General features: G+C 46.4%; 1 protein-coding gene across 4 annotated transcripts in view; it reads left to right on the top strand.

Moving 5' to 3' along the window:
• Positions 1-8,710, top strand: part of LOC121285458 (stromelysin-3-like) — a 112,840-nt gene extending 104,130 nt beyond the window's left edge. For all 4 annotated transcript variants that reach the window (XM_041201897.1, XM_041201896.1, XM_041201899.1 and 1 more), the window contains exons 7-8: positions 386-649; positions 6,288-8,710. In XM_041201897.1, coding sequence (XP_041057831.1) covers positions 386-649; positions 6,288-6,421 — 398 coding nt within the window. In that variant the 3' untranslated portion in view covers positions 6,422-8,710. The remainder of the gene's footprint in view (positions 1-385; positions 650-6,287) is intronic.
• Positions 8,711-18,664: the final 9,954 nt, after the last annotated feature.

The following is an 18,664-nucleotide window of genomic DNA, read 5'->3' as shown; positions in this document are numbered from 1 at the left end:
TGTGAGGAAGAACTTTTTTACACACAGAGTGATAATGACCTGGAACTCATTGCCCATGAGAGGGGTGGAAGCAGAGACAATCAATAGTCTCAAAAGGGAATTGGATAGGCACTAAACCTGTAGGACCACAGGGCATGAGGGGGGAATAGGACTGATTGATTTGCTCTGCAGAGAGCCAGCATGGACTCGATGAGTGGGGGCCTCATTCTGTGCCGTTCTGGCTCTTTGACTCTGTCACTCTGTCAATCTTAGATGTGCTTTATCCAGGTCCCTACAATGAAAAGGCCATCTTCATCCCAATGCCCTGACTTCCTGTTAACCCTTGTCAAAGCGACCTTCTTCCTTTCAGCACCATGATCATCAGACTGTCTCCATTTTCTTCCAGGCTCCAGTTTCTGGATCTATGATGGAGAAAATCAAGTCTCGGGGCCCAAGCTAATCTCTGAGCTGGGATTGTCGACTCAAGAGGTCCAGGCTGCTCTGATGTGGGGCTTGGAGGAGGAGAAGAAGAAGATCTATTTCTTTAAAGGAAGCAATTATTGGCGATTTGATGTGAACCAAAATGTTGTGGACGGTATCTACCCACGGAGTATTAATGACTGGCGAGGTATCCCTGCCAACATTGACGGGGCATTCCAAGATGAGCATGGTGAGCAGCCTTTGCCATGATGTAACCTAGACTGTAGTTGATGCCAACTGCAAAGATTCATCTTGGGTAAAAGGGTGGAATGAGATAGGAATCTTGTTAACAAACAGATTTTTTTTACATATTGTCTTCTCCCTTCTTGTCCTGAGGGTCTACACTGATGTGGGGGTTTATGAACTGCTGCTCACTGCTGCTTAGGGGAAGTGATGGCATAGTCGTAATGTCGCGAGACTAGTAATCCAAAAATAATCCATGGTAATGCTCTGGGGGACCTGGGTTCAAATCCCAGCACAGCAGATGGTGGAATTTAAATTTATGGTGGAATTTAAATTCAATAATTTTTTAAAAATTGGGAATTAAAAGGCTGATGATGACCATGAAAGCATTGTCATTTGTTGTAAAAAACCCATCTGGCCCTTTTAGGGGAAAGAAATCTGTCATGCAATACATGTGACCCCAGACCCACAGCAATGTGGTTGATCCTTAAATGCCCTCTGAAATAGCCTAGAAGCTACTCAGTTGTAACAAACCGTGACAAAGTCACAAAAAAGGACCACCAGGCATTGGTCTAATTACCAGAAACGACAATGGCAATCACAGCCCTGTCAACCCAGCAAAGTCATCCTAACATCTGGGGGCTAGTGTCACACAGACTAGTCAAGCCTGACATAGTCATCCTCACGGAATCATACCTTACAAATAGTGTCCCAGACACCACCATCACCATCCCTGGGTATGTCCTGTCCCACCGGCAGAGGTGGCAGCAGAGTGGTATACAGTCGGGAGGGAGTTGCCCTGGGAGTCCTCAACATTGACTCCGGACCTCATGAAGTCTCATGGCATCAGGTCAAACATAGGCAAAGAAACCTCCTGCTGATTACCACGTACTGCCCTCCTTCAGCTGATGAATCAGTGCTGCTCCATGTTGCACATCACTTGGAGGAAGGACTAAGAGTGGCATGGGCACAGAATGTACTCTGGGTGGGGGACTTCAATGTCCATCACCAAGAGTGGCTCGGTAGCACCATTACTGACCGATCTGGCTGAGTCCAGCTGCTAGACTGGGTCTGTGGCCGGTGATGAGGGAACCAACAAGAGGAAAAAACATATTTGACCTCATCCTCACCAGCCTGCCTGCCACAGATGCATCTGTCCATAACAGTATCGGTAGGAGTGACCACCGCACAATTGAGGATTACCGTTGACCAGAAACTGAACTGGACTAGCCATATAAATACTGTAGCTACAAGAACAAGTCAGAGGCTAGGAATTGTGTGACGAGTAAGTCACCACCTGACTTCCCAAAGCCTGTCCACCATCTACAAGGCACAAGTCAGGAGTGTGATGGAATACTCTCCACTTGCCTGGATGAGTGCAGCTCCCACAACACTCAAGAAGCTTGACACCGTCCAGGACAAAGCAGCCCGCTTGACTGGCACCACATCCACAAACATTCACTCCCCACACCACTGACGCACAGTAACAGCAGTGTGTACCATCTACAGGATGCACCACAGCAATTCACCAAGGCTCCTTCAACAGCACCTTCCACACCCATGACCATTACCATCTAGAAGGATAAGGGCAGCAGATAGAAGGGAACACCACCACCTGGAAGTTCCCCTCCAAGTCACCCATCATTCTGACTTGGAAATATATCACTGTTCCTTCATTGTCGCTGGGTCAAAATCCTGGATCTCCTTTCCTAACAGCACTGTGGGTGTACCTACACCACAGGGACTGCAGAGGTTCAAGAAGGCAGCTCATCATCACTTTCTCAAGGCAACTAGGGATGGGCAATAAATGCTGACACAGCCACCAGAGCCCACGTCCTGAGAATGAGTGAAAAAAACACTCCCGGGGTCGGCGGGGGAGGATAGTTTAGCTCAGAGCTGAGTTATACCATGCCCCCACCAAGTACCCACACCTCTCAGCAATACCAGTCCCAGTGCCGCGCTCTGTGGTCTCAATCCACAGACCAGGAACAGCACCTCCTGCATCATTCGTTCCCATATCTGGGGGTTTTTTATGTACTTACTGAGCAAGGGAATGCTTCCTTCGCAGGGAGTGCGCTGCGGGAAAGCACCCTCCACAGGGAGAGCACTGCGGGAACGACCCCCCCCCCCCCCCCCACAGGGAGCACGCTGAGGGAACACCACCTCCACAGGGAGCGTCCTACGGGCACCCCTCCTCCCCTGGGACCGTGCTGCAGGAACGCCTCCTCCCCAGGGAGTGCGCTGTGGGAATGCCTCCTCCCCAGGGAGTGCGCTGCGGGAACGCCTCCTCACCACGGAGTGCACTGCTGGAACACCTCCTCCACAGGGAGCACGCTGCGGGAACACCACCTCCACAGGGAGCGTCCAGCGGGCACTCCTCCTCCCCAGGGAGCAAGCGGCGGGAACGCCCCCTCCCCAGGGAGCGTGCTGCGGGAAAGTCTCCTCCCCAGGGAGCGTGCTGCGGGAATGTCTCCTCACCATAGAGTGCACTGCTGGAATGCCGCCTCCACAGGGAACACGCTGCAGGAACACTTCCTCACCATGGAGTGCACTACTGGAACGCCCCCTCCACAGGGAGCATGCTGTGGGAACGCCTCCTCCCCAGGGACTGTTCCAGAAGGTGGCCCAAATATATGTTTTCAAGGGGTATTAGAGATGAGTAATAATGGTTGACCTCGCAAACGATGCTGTCTTCCCAAGTATGAATATAACCAAAACCCATCTTGGAACCAGCTGGTCCAGCCTGCTAATTGCCCTGAAAGTCTGTGAAGAGGAGAGATCCAGAGAAACTCCATTGAAGAATAACTGGAAGCAGCAGCTTCAGTTGGGCTGACATTGTGTAACCTGTGACCTGTGGTTGGGTTGCAGTGTATCCTCAGCCCCATCCTCTGTGAGCCCAGGTAACATGCAGGCCAGTTTAAAGTTTGTGGAGTGACTCGGGGATCTATAAATTGTTGATGTCATTAGTTAGACTTGACACAAAAATTGCCATGTGATTCTTTGCCATATTATGAACATGGTGTACCTGCCCACCATCCCCCCCAAAACCCACAACCAAGTTCTTCTTGAGAGGCAGCTACTTAAACATTTGAACTTGAAATAATCTCTGGGACAGATTGTCCCTGCCTCTCAGTGACCAGACTGAACACCATCCCCAATTTAATCAAATCAAACTCTCCAGTCCTGTGTCCATTCCTGGTTACTCAGATCCATGGAGGAAATTCAAATGACTGAGATAGAGGCTGAAGACTGGTTCCTGGTTTGTGGACTCAGTGATGAGGAAAGGCTGGAGAGATTGACGCTTTTCAGCTTTGAAATGACTTGTCTGAAAAAACACATTGTCGAGGTCCAAAAGATATTGAATGAATAGAAAGGCTGCACCTGAAACATGACTTTAAACTGCGGCAGTGAGGCAAGAAACCAGGAAAAAGGCAAAATTGAGGACGACAGTCAGGAAGGGTTTCACACAAGGAGTGATCAGTGTGGAGTGTAGTCCTAGAAACTCTGGAATTATTTTATAAACATCAATGCTTTGAGAAAGGGACTGCAAGGTTTCCCAGATGCATGAGCTAGATGGCCACATGGCCTTCCTCAGCCAATGGTATCTATCCTATGATCTTGTAAAGAGTAGCACTTCACAGGAGCTATTTAAACACGGGGCCACTTTAGTTGAAAGATTCCCTTCCGGTCCATCCAATCCAAATTGTTCATTAAATAGGAATCTGGCTGATGGCTTTGTTGGAAAGTTTACTGATGCAAATTATTGTCTGAATAAGCCATCAACACAATTAAAGAATAATGTATATCAGAAACTATTATTCAGATGCACTGTTCGCTCTACCATGTACACCAGAGGGACTCTGATCAGATCACAGAACTCTGAAATTAGTTGCTACAAGTGACCATGACGCTGTTTTTTTGTAAAAACCCAATTCATTCACTAAAGCCTTTTCTCGGCAAAAATTCTGCCCACATGTAACTCCAGTCCCATACTAACATGATGGAGCCTTAACTGCACCCTGAAATAGCCCAGTTGTATCACACAGCTTTGATTTTTTTTTTAGTTCTTCCACAGGATGTGGGCATCACTGGTAAGGCCAGCATTTGTTGCTTGTCTCCAATTGCCCTCGAACTGACCTTGCTAGGTCATTTCAGAGTCAACCATATTGCTGTGAGTCTGGAGCCACATGTAGGCCAGACCAGTAAGGATGGCAGATTTCCTTTCCTAAAGGACATTAGTTAACCAGGTTGCTTCTTACAACAATGGATAATAGTTTTATGGTCACCATTACTGAGACTAGCTTTACATTCCAGATCTATTAACTGAATTCAAATTCCATCAGCTGCTCTGATAGGATTTGAACTCATGGCCCCCAAGCATCAGTCCGGGTCTCTGGATTACTAGTTTCCTACATTACCACTCTGCCACCATCTCCCCGCAATGATTCAAGAAGAATGCCCACTCTCACTTTCTTGGGACAAGATGATAATTGGCATTGTCAATATTATCCACATCCCTAGAATTGATTTTCTAAAATGTGTGGACACTGATTAACTGGCCTGACTAACACAAGATGACAACTGACGACTTGAACAAGTTACAAAGAAGCAGCTAACATCCATGGAACTGTGCTCTGGAGCAGAGTCAAGGCTAATAGAGGGAAGAAAATTGAAATAAAGATTTGCTGTTAAGGTGTTCTCTACATATTGCTACATATGCCATCCAGCAGCATGGTATAGATTCTGCTTTGTCCACCCCCTCCTACTGAAGAGATCTTAGCTGTCAGGCTCAGAGAGATCAAGGTTGTATGAATTGTGGAGAAGGGTAACCAGTACAGAAATCGCACCTTCAACCCTGGTTCCAGGGCTTATGCCCCTTAGAGTGAACAACATACAAGGACATGTTGCTGACCGGCTGTCCCTTTCACACTGTTAACATGATAAAATTTTTATGGTAAATCTGGGAAGAGCATCCTCTGCAGTCACCACCATCATGAAGCAGTTTGGGAAGAGTGTCCTCTGCAGTTGCCATTGCCGTGAAGCAGTCTGGGAAGAGTGTCCTCTGCAGGCACTGTTGCCGTGAAGCAATCTGGGAAGAGGCGGTTCAGAGGATGTTCACTAGATTGATTCCAGAGATGCGGGGCTTGTCTTTGAGGAGAGATTGAGGAGAGATAGGCCTATACTCGCTGGAGTTTAGAAGGATGAGAGGAGATCTAATTGAGATATGTAAGATGCTGAAGGGGATAGACAAAGTAGATGTGGAGCAGATATTTCTCCTTGTGGGGCATTCTAGAAGGTGAAGCTATGGTTTTAGGTTAAGGGGTGGTAGATTTAAATCAGAGATGAGGAGGATTAATTTTCTCAAAGGGTCGTGAATCTGTGGAATTCAGTACCTCAGATTGCAGTGGATGCTGGGACGCTGAATAAATTTAAGGAGGAGATAGACAGATTTTTAATTAGTAATGGGTTGAAAGGTTATGGGGAGAGGGCGGGAAATTGGAGTTGAGGCCAAAATGAAATCAGCCGTGATTGTATTGAATGGCGGGGCAGGCTCGAGGGGCTGAATTACCTACTCCTGCTTCTAGTTCTTATACCCTGGGGCTTTCTTCTTCTGCGTATTCTAACTCTGAACTCTCTGTTGACAGGTTATGCCTACTTTCTCCAAGGAAGATATTACTGGAAGTTTGATCCTGTGCAGGTGAAGGTACAGGAAGGATACCCACGGCTGATAGGCCATGACTTCTTTGGATGTGCCTCTACCCCTCAGCCATATAGATGACTCCAAAAGATGTTCAAAGCTCCTGGAGCTACTCATGGATATTCTTCTGAACCCAATTCTGCAATACCATTACTGAGACTAGCTTTATATTCCGGATCTATTAACTGAATTCAAATTCCACCAACTGTTGTGATGGGTCTTTCCCATTTCCCCACTCACTTTTCTAGGATTTTCTTCTGGACAATGATTCAGAGTTAGGTTGTACCTCAGTTTATGGCAAGATGGAGAAAGATTTGGCATGTGTGCTTTTGTTTTCTCCTGTAGTCTTGAAATGACTGAGGGCCCCATCTCTTAGGATAGCTGCTCTTATTACACATAACTGTACAATATTATTGTTCTGGAAAACTTCAAGAGTACCCTTCAGAAGAAAGCTATTATTGAACAGACATCTGGTCACTCTTTTTCAGCTTAATGGAGCCAATTACATTATCTGTATTAGTTAATACTTTCTAGGCCTGAGCATTATTTTGAGGAGGGAAACACTTTGCCTTTCATGTAAAGGTCTGTAATCAGATTTGCAGGCTTAGCATTTACACACAATTCAACAATTATTCCCAAAGAAACGTACAAACTAGGGTGCGATGGGGGTTGGTCACCTGCCTGCCTGGGCAGTCACATTGGGAATCGTGGTTGCGTTCACAGAATTGTCATGTACACATTCGCCATGGACAGGGTCCATCAGAGTATTCAGCAAGTTGCCTTGTAAGCTAACAGCCAGGCTGTCAGAAGAATAGAGAAGTGATGAAATGTCTGCTTGTCAAACTCCCCAGTATTGACTGATTCCTAAAACCACATTACGTTAAGAATTTGAATCAGAAACCTTGTGGCTCACTTGGTATTTACTGTCCCTTTACGCTGCTGACCTCAGAGATCCCTGGGTTGTGGGTTCAATCACTGGTATGTGCTGAGAGTGGCAGCTACAAGTGGCTTCAACTCCACTCATAGGTACTCCCACTTCACAATGAGGGCAGGGGTTGAGGGGGTGATTCTCACCCACTGCCTGATCCTGCTTGCCCTCGCTCTCATCCCCACCCACTGCCTGATCATGCTCCCCACTGCCTTTACTCTCTTCCCCACCCCCACTGCCTGATCCTGCTCCCCCTGCCCTCACTCTCATCCCCACCCACTGCCTGATCATGCTCCCCACTGCCTTTACTCTCATCCCCACCTACTGCCTGATACTGCTCTCCATTACCTTTACTCTCTTCCCCACCCACTGCCCGATCCTGCTACCCCCTGCCCTCACTCTCTTCCCCCCCCCCCCCTCCTCCCTCACTGCCTGATCCTGCTTTCACACATGCACCATATTGTAAAGATTTTCCTGAACATTGAATAGATTTTAACCCCCTGGTTAATTATCTCCTCCTCACCCTGAGGGGAATGAGCCATTACACCCTACATTTCACCGTATAAATCACAGATCCTCAAGGAGTTTAAGAAAAACATGTCTGGAGAAAGAGTTTAGGTTCAATCCTGATTCACTCCAGCTGATTTCTAATTTACACAAAAAAGAGCTTCATATAAATACCTGCTGACATTCTAAGGTCTGACATCAATTAAATGAAGAGGACCCAAGCAGTGTATTGGGATTGTAAGTGACCAGATGGGCTGGATTTTCCCATTGAGTTTCAGGACTCCATCGCTGGAACAAATGGAGATCCCGAATCCCGCACTTGCAGGTAACGAGAGCAGTTCTGCAATCTCTGGAAGGCAGTCACCTTATTGACCGTCTCTAGGCTTGCCCCACAGACAATACGAACAGCTGTGGACCCTCGACGGCCTTACTGGCAGAGGTGGGCACTGCCAACGCAGTTCACTGGGCATCAGGGAGCCACCCTGACATGATAGCCCCTACTTTCCCAGCTCTGCCACCCCCAAACCTGCCATCACAGGGCTGGGAACATTTAGCCCAATGTGTCTCAATTAGAGCGGTGAGGATGTAGAGAGGGAGGAGGGTGTGGGCGTGGAATTTGCTCTGTTCAGAAGCTATCCTTTGGTAAAAACTTAAAAGCAACTTGTCTCATATCAGGGGAGGTATCAAGATGGTTTAACCACTCGTATTCGAAACAAAGGGAAGTGTTTTTCTTTGGGAGGGCATTGGGAGTGTGGAGTGTACAAAATGTCAAACATATTTTGATTGGCCCTCTGATGGACATGTGAACAGCAACTCTGACATGCTTGGATTGTGCTGAGTCTCAGACCTGGAAATAACAATGTTCTCACCCTCCCAGCATGTCTCTGGACCAACACTTGTTTTTGTATTTTTGACAATAAATCATGTTTTCTACACAGTTCTGTTTTATTTTAGATGTGAATCTGTCCCTTACTCATTGTGCTCCCAGGTTTCAATATCTCAGAGGTGATACTGTGCTCTGGGCTCTGTCACCAGACAATATAAGTGAGCTGATATCACCCAGTGTAGGGAATGAGGTAGTAATCTCAGTCTCAGGATCAATTGTGGAGCATTATCAGCCAGGCTTCCTGCTTCTCATTACCTAGTGCCTTTGCTCAAAGAGCATATGGACTAGTTCAGTGAAGGACAGTGCTACCTCTTCTATTCAGTAGCCAGATGACACTGATTGTCTTGGCTTGCATGAAGTAGCTGCTTGAATGAGATATCTTGGGCTGGCTTGAGATCACTAAAAGAAACTGAAAAGAACATCAGTCAATGTGAATGAGGGATCTCTGTGTTCACAATCAAAGGATTCTGCTATCATTAGATGGGTTTAGGCGGGAGCTCGAACAGGATTCCTGATATGACAATTATTTGACTTCCTGAGAGAATTAAGGCATGGGGTGGAATTTTAACTATGGCACGCCATTATCAAAGGCAAAACAGGAAGTGACCACCACTTCTTTCTTGCTCTTTCTGTTTGCTGCTGTGGGGAAGCTTTTCATGGTGAAATCTGCCACCAGCTGAGAATGCAGCATGTACCAGTGAGCTATAAAGGAGCCTCCTGGACAAACAAGGAGATTCAGCATCATGACCACAGCTTCCCTGCCCAACTCCATTGCCATTAACAAAAGACTTATTGAGAGCACAATGGTGGCACAGATGTTTTTCAAATTTAAACTGCACTTCTAAATATTTCACATTACATTGCTTTCACTTTATTTATGTGTGCACCATTGTTATCAGTTGAGACTAAGTTAGTCAGAGAGCTGAATGTACTGTCATGCCTCATAGTTGTCACGCACTGATGGTTACAGGGGAGTTAGGCACAATGAGTCTCATGCCAGTGGTAGGGAAACTATTGGAGAAAATTCTGAAGGAGAGAATCGGTCTCTACTTGGAGAGACATGGCTTTGTCAGCGGGAGGTCATGCCTAACAAATTCGATTGAATTTTTTGAGGAGGTGACCAGGTGTGTAGATGAGGGCAGTGTAGTTGATGTAGTTTGTATGGATTTCAGCAAAGCCTTTGACAAGGTCCCACATGGGACACTTATAAAGAAGGCAAATGCACATGGGATACAGGGTAATTTGATAAGGTGGATTCAAAATTGGCTTAGTTGTAGGAGACAGAGGGTGATGACAGAAGGATGCTTTAGTGACTGGAAGCCAGTGTCAATTGGCGTACCACAGGATCTGTGCTGGGTCCGCTATTATTCATAATTTATATAAATGACATGGATGACTATGTGGGGGATAGGATTAGTAAGTTTGCAGATGGCACAAAGATTGGCAGGGTGGTTAACAGTGAGATTGAGTGTCTTGGGCTACAGGAAGATATAGACGGGATGGTCAAATGGGCAGATAAGTGGCAGATGGAATTTAACCCTGAAAAGTTTGAGGTGATACACATTGGAATGAGTAATTTGACAAGGAAATATTCAATGAACAGCATGACACTAGGAAGTTCTGAGGAACAAAGGGACCTTGGCTTGTGTGTCCATAGATCTCTGAAGGTGAAGGGGCATGTTAGTGGGGTGGTGCAAAAGGCATATGGGACAATTGCCTTTATCAATCGAGGCATAGATTACAAAAGTAGGGAGGTCATGTTGGAGCTGCATAGTACCTTGGTGAGGCCACAACTGGAGTACTGTGTGCAGTTCTGGTCGCCACATTATAGGAAGGATGTGATTTCACTGGAGGGGGTGCAGAGGAGATTCACCAGGATGTTGCCTGGGATGAAACATTTAAGTTATGAAGAGAGGTTGGATAGACTTGGGTTGTTTTCGTTGGAGCAGAGAAGACTGAGGGGTGACCTGATCGAGGTGTACAAGATTATGAGGGGCATGAACAGGGTGGATAGGGAGCAGCTGTTCCCCTTTGTTGAAGGGTCAATCATGAGGGGACATAAGTTCAAGGTGAGGGGCAGGAGGTTTAGAGGGGATGTAAGGAAAAACATTTTTACCCAGAGGGTGTTGACGGTCTGGAATGCATTGCCTGGGAGGGTGGTGGAGGCGGTTTGCCTCACATCCTTTAAAAGGTACCTGGATGAGCACTTGGCATGACATAACATTCAAGGCTATGGGCCAAGTGCTGGTAAATGGTATTAGGTAGATAGGTCAGGTGTTTCTCACATGTCAGTGCAGACTTGATGGGCCGAAGGGCCTCTTCTGCACTCTGTGATTTCCATTATTGTGCAAGAAACAATGTTGTGTTCTTGCATTCACTCTTTATTGAATGATCATGTTAGTGTCCAGTATTGTACTCACCACTCTGTGCGTTCTGGCTGATCTTGCAGCCTCAGCTGACCCTTCCTTCTATGCATTGTGAAAGATATTGTCCAAGATCACTCTCAGCAGGGATACTGAAATGTTGTAGGTGAATTCAAAGTCCAAAAGGACTCTGCCAGTCAACACGTTGTGATGGACACACATATGGACAGTACTAACCCCACCCTTTAGGCCCCTCATTTTGTTACCATGGCTGGCTGTCCACTCACCCCAGAACACTAGACTCTTCCCTCTTTCACTCCTCTTTGCCACCAACTCCACCCCACACCCACCACGCCAGTCCCGAGTATCCATGTAAGCTGCTATTCTTCTGCTCCCCTCCCTATTGTTAACAGAGCTCAACATAAATCCACTGACCTCAGACACAATTGCACAAAGCTGGCTATTACACGCCACCTTTAAACAATCGTGAACCAGGTGCCACAAGACTCTGTGAGCCGCTGACTTTATCTTGGAGGTAGGGCATAATAAAAAAAGTTTTACACTAATGAGCATTCATGGCTGCAAATGTATTATAAATGGGAACCTGACACAGGACGGTCACAACACGCCACAACCATGCCACTGACTTAATCCCTGTATCTTAACCCACCATCAGGAAATCAACATTTTGGCTCCCAGCTCATTCCATGCCCCTCACTCCACATTCCTCACTCTTGCAAGCTCCACAAAACTCCTCCTGTAGAGCCAGTACAGAAAGAAGCAGACCATTCATCCCATCGAATCTATGCCAATTCTCTATAGAGCACCCAGTCAGAGCCATTCCCCCATTCTTATCATTGTAGCCCTGAAAGTTTATCTCCCTCAAGTATCCGTCCTGTGGAAATGGAAGCACTTTTGGCCCAGACAGGGTACTGGCAGATTCCCCTCCCTGAAGGTCTTCAGTGAACTGGTTGGGTTTATACAAACTGCCCAGCAACTTCAATGATCGTTTTCTTGCTGCGAACCAGAAATGACCATATTGATTAAATTGCGTTATTTGATAAAGTACCAGAAAGGATTGGTGTGGGTAGTTGGGCTGATGATGTATAGGTGGACTTTCTAAAGACAAACTACCACATAATAGACTTGTTAACAAAACTAAAGCCTGTGGGATTAAAGGGACAGTGATTGTATGGGCAGAATAATGACTAAGGGACATACAGCAGAGAGCTGTGGTGAATGATTGTTTTTTATACTGGAGGGATGTGTACATTGATGTTCCCCAGGGATCAGTATTAGGACCACTCCTCTTTTTGATTCATATTAATGACCTGGACTTGGGTATACAAAGCATAATTTCACAATCTGTAAATGAAACAAAACTCAGAATTGTGATATACTATGAGCAGATAGTATCAGATCCCAGGAGTTCAGAAACAGAGTGGTAAGATTGGCAGACACGTGACAGATCAAATCTAACACAGAAATGTGAAATGATACATTTTGGTAGGAAGAATGAGAAGAGGCAATATGATCAAAATGAACAATTTTAAAGGGGATGCTGACAGATTCGGGCTATATATGCACATTATTGAAGTTGGCAGGACCAGTTGAGAAGGTCATTAAAATGCATACGGCTCCTTGGTTTTGTAACCAGAGGAATAGACACAAAAAGAAGAAAATAATGTCACTTCTGAGTCAGAAGGTTACGGGTTGAGCAGGACTTGAGCACAAAAATCTATGTTGACACTCTAATGCAGCACAGAGGGTGTGTTGCACTGCCAGAGATGTTGTCTTTAGGATGAAACATTAAACTAAGGGGACATAAAAAGATTCCATGGCACTATTTTGAAGCAGAAGCAGGGGAGTTATCTAACTCTCCTGGCTAACATTTATTCCTTAACATCACAAAAACAAATGATCTAATCATTATCACTATGTTTTTTAGGAGTTCGATGATGTTTTCGACATTACACCAGTTACTACACTTCAAAAATAGCTAATTGGCTGTAAAGTACTTAGGGATGTCCTGATGGCCTGGAAGGTGCTATAGAAATTATGTATTTCTGTTTTATGCTAAACCTTTATAAAATAGTGATTAAGCCTCAGCTGAAGTATCGGGTGGAATTTTCCATGCCTGCTGGTGTCGGGTGTGTTTGGTGGCGTGAGCGGACAATATGGCAAGAAGATCAAAAACAGGTTTCACGACGGTGTGAAACCAGTTTGCAATTGTCCGCTCTGCCCATCAATGGCGAGCCATGTTTCCCGCCGTCAGATGTCAGGAACCTCATTGTAATACATCAGCATATCATTATAAATATAAAGATATAAAGCCAGCCCGCTGGAATCACGCTGGATCGTCTGCCCATGGCAGTGGATAAACACACCGGTGCAGAACACATCTTGACAAGTGTGATGTGCAGAAGTCGGGACTTACTGCCAGGATCTTGCTCACATCATGAACATTCGAGGAGCAGAAGGTGCTGGAGCCCAACAGCAACAAGACCCTGGAGGAATGCCCATGGCATGCTGGGTGGATTCTCATGGACATGGCTCTGCCACAAAGCAGCTCATGGAAGGTGTAAAGTCACCATTGAGGGTCTGCTCACAACGGATGATGGCCGAGGAGGTGGAGAGGAAGATTTGGGAGAAGAAGATGTATTGGATGGTGGGAGAGGAAGGTCTAGGATTGACTGGGAGAGCAAGAGGTGTTGGGGGGTTGAGGTGAGGGTGAAATGAAGGTGTCGGGTAGGGGGTGAAGTTGGGAGAAGGAATGAAGGTTTGTGGTGGGGGGGAGGTTGGGAGGGGGGAGGGTTCAACGGTATTGCTAGAAGGGACAGCGAGAGTGGTTGGTGGGGACTTGGAGACAGACACGGATCCTGGTGATGGAAGGAGGAGGTCAGGGAAGTTCATGTGGATGAGGGTAGGATTTTTGGGAAGGAAGGGAATATGCACGTTCATCTGGACATCCCAGAAAGAAAAGGGTTGTGGCTGGTAGGTCACGGATGGGAGGTTTAAGGTGATTCCAGGGGGGTCAACAGTGATGGGGGAAAGTAAAAGGGTGACTAAGGAAGGGGAAGGACTGCAGACCTGGAAAAAAATGTTGGACACACCATACTTGCCAAATTGAAAGTGAAACAAGAGTCGTGGTAAGTGAGATCAGGTGCTACATGGGAGTGTAATCAGTGGGTGGGCAGAGATGCAGGTCAGCACAAACTGTGAACTGAAAGCAAACCCCAGCAGGTAGCATTGAAAATGCTCAGGACATTGAGATGAGTGTTCTGCAGGAAGGATTGGTGTTCGTAGGACAGTGCTCACACTAGGCTCTGATAGGCCCTGCCACACACACTTCTTCCTGCAGAGTTATTCGTGGGCGGCTGCGTGCAGCTGAACTGCTAATGTGAGGGGAGGTGCAGTTGGAGGTCTCACGAAGCCTGTCAATGAAGCTGAGACACCATTACACATAATTCAGTGAAAGTGAATATATATCCAGATTGTAAAGTGACAAAATGTGTTCACCCATGCAACCAACTGTGATCAGAATTTCTTAACCTTTGCATGCCTTAGACTTCTAGGTGCTGCCCTGACATCCGCAGCAGGGGTGGAGATAGCCTGTGCAATAGTTGGCCCTGTTGCCTCAGATGCCTTTGGCATGGGTCCTCTGGAGAATGGAGGCCTAGGGGGCCCCAGCTTGCTTTGGCTGTCCTCCTGTGGGCCAGCTGATCTCTTTGCAGTGACAGAAGATGAGGTTGAGCAGGTCACAAGCAAAGGGGACTCGGAGGGAGTGGACAGCCTCTGAGATTCCTGAGTGGATGACCCAGGGTGCCCAGCTGCCACTCCTCCCTTTGGGTGCCTGAGGACCCTGGCCTGATGCTTTGAGGGGAAGTAGCACCTGGGACGTATGTTAAGGTGCTCCATTTCCATCTTACATCACTACTGCAGGAACTCAAACTTGACTAAAGTGATGGAGTGCAGGTCTGCACACATCTCTGCGTTCTGCTGGACCAGGGTCTCCATGGTGTTTGCCATCCTCCCCATGGACATGTGTACATATGAACATACAAATTAGGAGTAGGAGTAGGCCACTCAGCCCCTCGAGCCTGCTCTGCCATTCAATAAGATCATGGCTGATCTGAATGTAACCTCAACCCCACATTCCAGCCTGTCCCCGATAACTTTTCACATCCTTGTTAATCAAGAATCTATCTAGCTCTGCCTTAAAAATATTAAAAGACTCTGCTACCACCACCTTTTGAGGAAGAGAGTTCCAAAGACCCTCTAAGAGAAAAAATTCTCCTCATCTCTGTCTTGAATGAGCTTCCCCTTATTTTTCAACTGTGAGCCCTAGTTCTATATTCTCCCACAAGAGGAGACATCCTCTCTACATCCAACTTGTCAAGAGCCCTCAGGATCTTAAAGGTTTCAATTAAGTCACCTCTTACTCTTTTAAATTCCAGTGGATACAAGCCTAACCTGTCCAGCTTTTCCTCATAAGACAAGCCGCCCATTCCTGGTATTAGTCTAGTAAACCTTCTCTGAACTGCTTCCAATGCCCTTACATCCTTCTTTAAATAAGGAGACCAGTACTGTACACAATACTTTGGATGGACCCCACATGCGCACACATGGGCACCACTTCATCAGAAACCGGGTGGACTTACTCCTCCGACTCACATGCCATTCTGTTGAGGGCTTTCAACAGCTCTGTTTGATGTTCACCCACCTTCTGCTCTCTCTCCATGATGAGTTGGAAGGCCGAATCCAGAAGCTCGTCACCTGACTCGGACCTCACAGATGCCTCTTCCCCAGCAGTCCGCCAAATGCCGGGGAGCTCGGCTGAACCTGCCTCATTCTGCTGTGGACATATGGCCATGCGGTTATCACCAGATTGTGAACCCAAGCCTGCTCTAGATCTAGGTTCCGCCAAGATGTGTTCTCTGCACTGATGGATGGTGTGAGTAAGGGCTATGATGGGTCTTTTAGGCTGCTTATTTCCAGCTCTTCAATGGGGAAGGTGTCCTCTTGGCTCAATGTGAGGATGTGGATGGAGCTGAGGGACTGGCTGGCTGAGGGTGTCGGTCACTTGGCAGAGCTCCCTGTGAACCAAAGTAGAGGTGATTAGTGTATAGCAGCAGATTTAAAAGCAAGAGAGAGAGCACTCACATTTCCATTGAGAGAGAGATGATGTGTAGGATCCTCACATGGGTGTTCACCTCACCATCGCCGCAGGCACAGTGCACATCCTCACCAGTCAGTACGATGGCCACTCCTCAAAGTGAGTGAAGGGCCGAATGTGGGCCACTCCACTCCTGGTCTGGGACCTCTCCCTGTTGTGAGCCAGCTTCTCCTGCATGAAAACAGATGGAGAGAATGTGGCACTGCATGGAATGTTTGTGTGGTGAGTAGAGCCATGGACGGGATGAGGACGTGAGCTCCTGAGGATATGAGCCTGATGGAGATGTGATGGTGTGTGTGAGATGTTAGTGATGTTGTCCCTTGAGGTGTGAGATCCCTGTGGATGTGTGATAGGTTTGTGAATGTGTGAGTTGAGAGTGATGAGGAAGGTGATTCACCCTGGTGGAACGGATAAGACCATTCATCCTTTTCCCGCACCGGGTGCTATCCTCTCTTGCGTTGGCGCTGACCACTGCTGCCACCTTCTCCCATGCTGGATTAGTGAGGTAGCTGCCCCTCCTGCAGCCAGAGTTGGGGTAGACGACATCAAGACGGGCCCCCACTGTGTCCAAAGGGTGCTCGAAGGACACATCATTAAACAAGGGGACTGCAGTCTTCTTGTCTTTCTGGGCTATGCTGCCTTCTGCACTGCAGTCCTGAGTTGGAAGCAGTGAGAGGTTTGAGCTGCACTTTAAACATGATGCCCAGTGTGATGAAGCAGTGAGGTGGTAGTGTGGCGGGCGAATGAGAGCCTGTCCACCATCAAAAAGGCATGTTCCTGGGAATGCATGATTAATGCAGCGGGATTGAGATGATACAGTGTGGAAAGCTGCCATTGCAGCCGGTGGGAGAAACATTCTTTTACCTGGACGCTGCTGCACTTAGTGCAAATCTGGGACAATTCCACCCGTTGTGTTCAACTCTTGCATCAGACTTTAGGAAGGAAATCAAGGTCTTGGATAGTTTGCAGTAGAGATTTACAAAATGGAACAAAATATTGTGGCTATTGGAAATCAGAAATAAAAACAGAAAATTCTGGAAACATCCTGTTGACCTGCAATGCGTATGGAGAGAGCAAGAGAGAGAGAGAGAAGGACCATTCATGGAGGTAAGCAAGTGGTGAGATTTCTTTCAGCTTTCAAAAACAAGGTTTTTTCTTTAACAGCCAGAGCCATCAGTCAATTTAAATCACTGCACAAACATGACAGCAGAGATGACAGGATTTTTTTTTTTTTACATTTCTAACACTTCATGGCACCTTGACAATTGGATGTGTGCTATAATGTATGACAGTGCTGGTCAGTGTAAGGGTCAGGGAAGATGTTAATCTTTGCATTAAAAACACATCTACCTTATAATGCAGCATCTCATAGTGACATTTGAAGGTGTCACAACATTTTAGCTTACCCTTCAGAAAGCCTCAGCAGGCTTCCACCAGTGGTTACGAATTTTCCAAGGAGGTTTTTTTTAAGGCTTTCAAAATCCACGGCAGCGCACAAGACCAGTGTGGGGAAGTGTTCCGGCCAAGCGAAGAGGGGTAAAAATTGCCTTCCCTATTCTCTCACTCCAGGTCTGAATGTGCTTTGCCAATGCTGCAGGAGTCCCATTATGTATGCTTTCAGATGATAAAGAATTAGCCAGACAGTTTTTTTGAGTTTAAATAAAATACAAGATAAGTTTATTGAAAGTACTTCTCCAGTTTAAAAAAATTAAGCTAAATCGCAACCACCATTCATATGTCACACACATTCCCTGCCCCCCCGCACCCACGCATGCATGCACGCACACAAACACATACATGTACAGATGATAGAATAAGAGGATAGGCTTAAAGATTTTTTACAGTTCGTGAATAAGATAAAACAAAGGAGTATATGGTTAGCTGTTCTTTGGCTGGTCTTGATGTAGTGTTTCCACATTGTGGCTTTTTTATTCATTGTCTTCCTGGGTGTAGTTGTAGGGAACAGATTTCCACCTTTTATTCCCAATAAATCACGGGATGCAGTAGATTTCTCAGGATAGTTACTTTGCAAATCCGGCCACAATGCTTCTGAAAGAGAGAGAGATCAAACAGCTTAAGTCACCTGTTTCTCCTTGGAATATTCTGTTGATCTCTCTCCTGCTTGGAAAACAGTCCTTAAAGTAGGCTGCTGGCTCTATACTCCAGAGAAATCCTATTAGACCATGTATGCTACAATCATTGTTTTAGAATAAGTAATTGCGTTTTGATGCCTTATCTCAGAAACATTTACCAAGTTTCAGAATAAAGTCAACAGGAGTCGTTCATGCTTTTTTCTTCCCCATCCCACTTGGTGGAGTGCAAGCTGTATATTGTAGCCGTCTGGACAGTCTCCATCGCCTTCAGAGGGTTTCATTTTTTAAAAATCCAGCCAGAAAAAGAAAAATGAGAAATTATGGCCTGAATATTTCCCTTGCCAGGTGCCCGCAAACAGTGGGCCCAGGAG

This window comes from Carcharodon carcharias, chromosome 13, assembly GCF_017639515.1.
Source record: "Carcharodon carcharias isolate sCarCar2 chromosome 13, sCarCar2.pri, whole genome shotgun sequence".
NCBI classification, from domain to species: domain Eukaryota; kingdom Metazoa; phylum Chordata; class Chondrichthyes; order Lamniformes; family Lamnidae; genus Carcharodon; species Carcharodon carcharias.
This window is presented reverse-complemented; position numbering and strand designations above follow the sequence as displayed.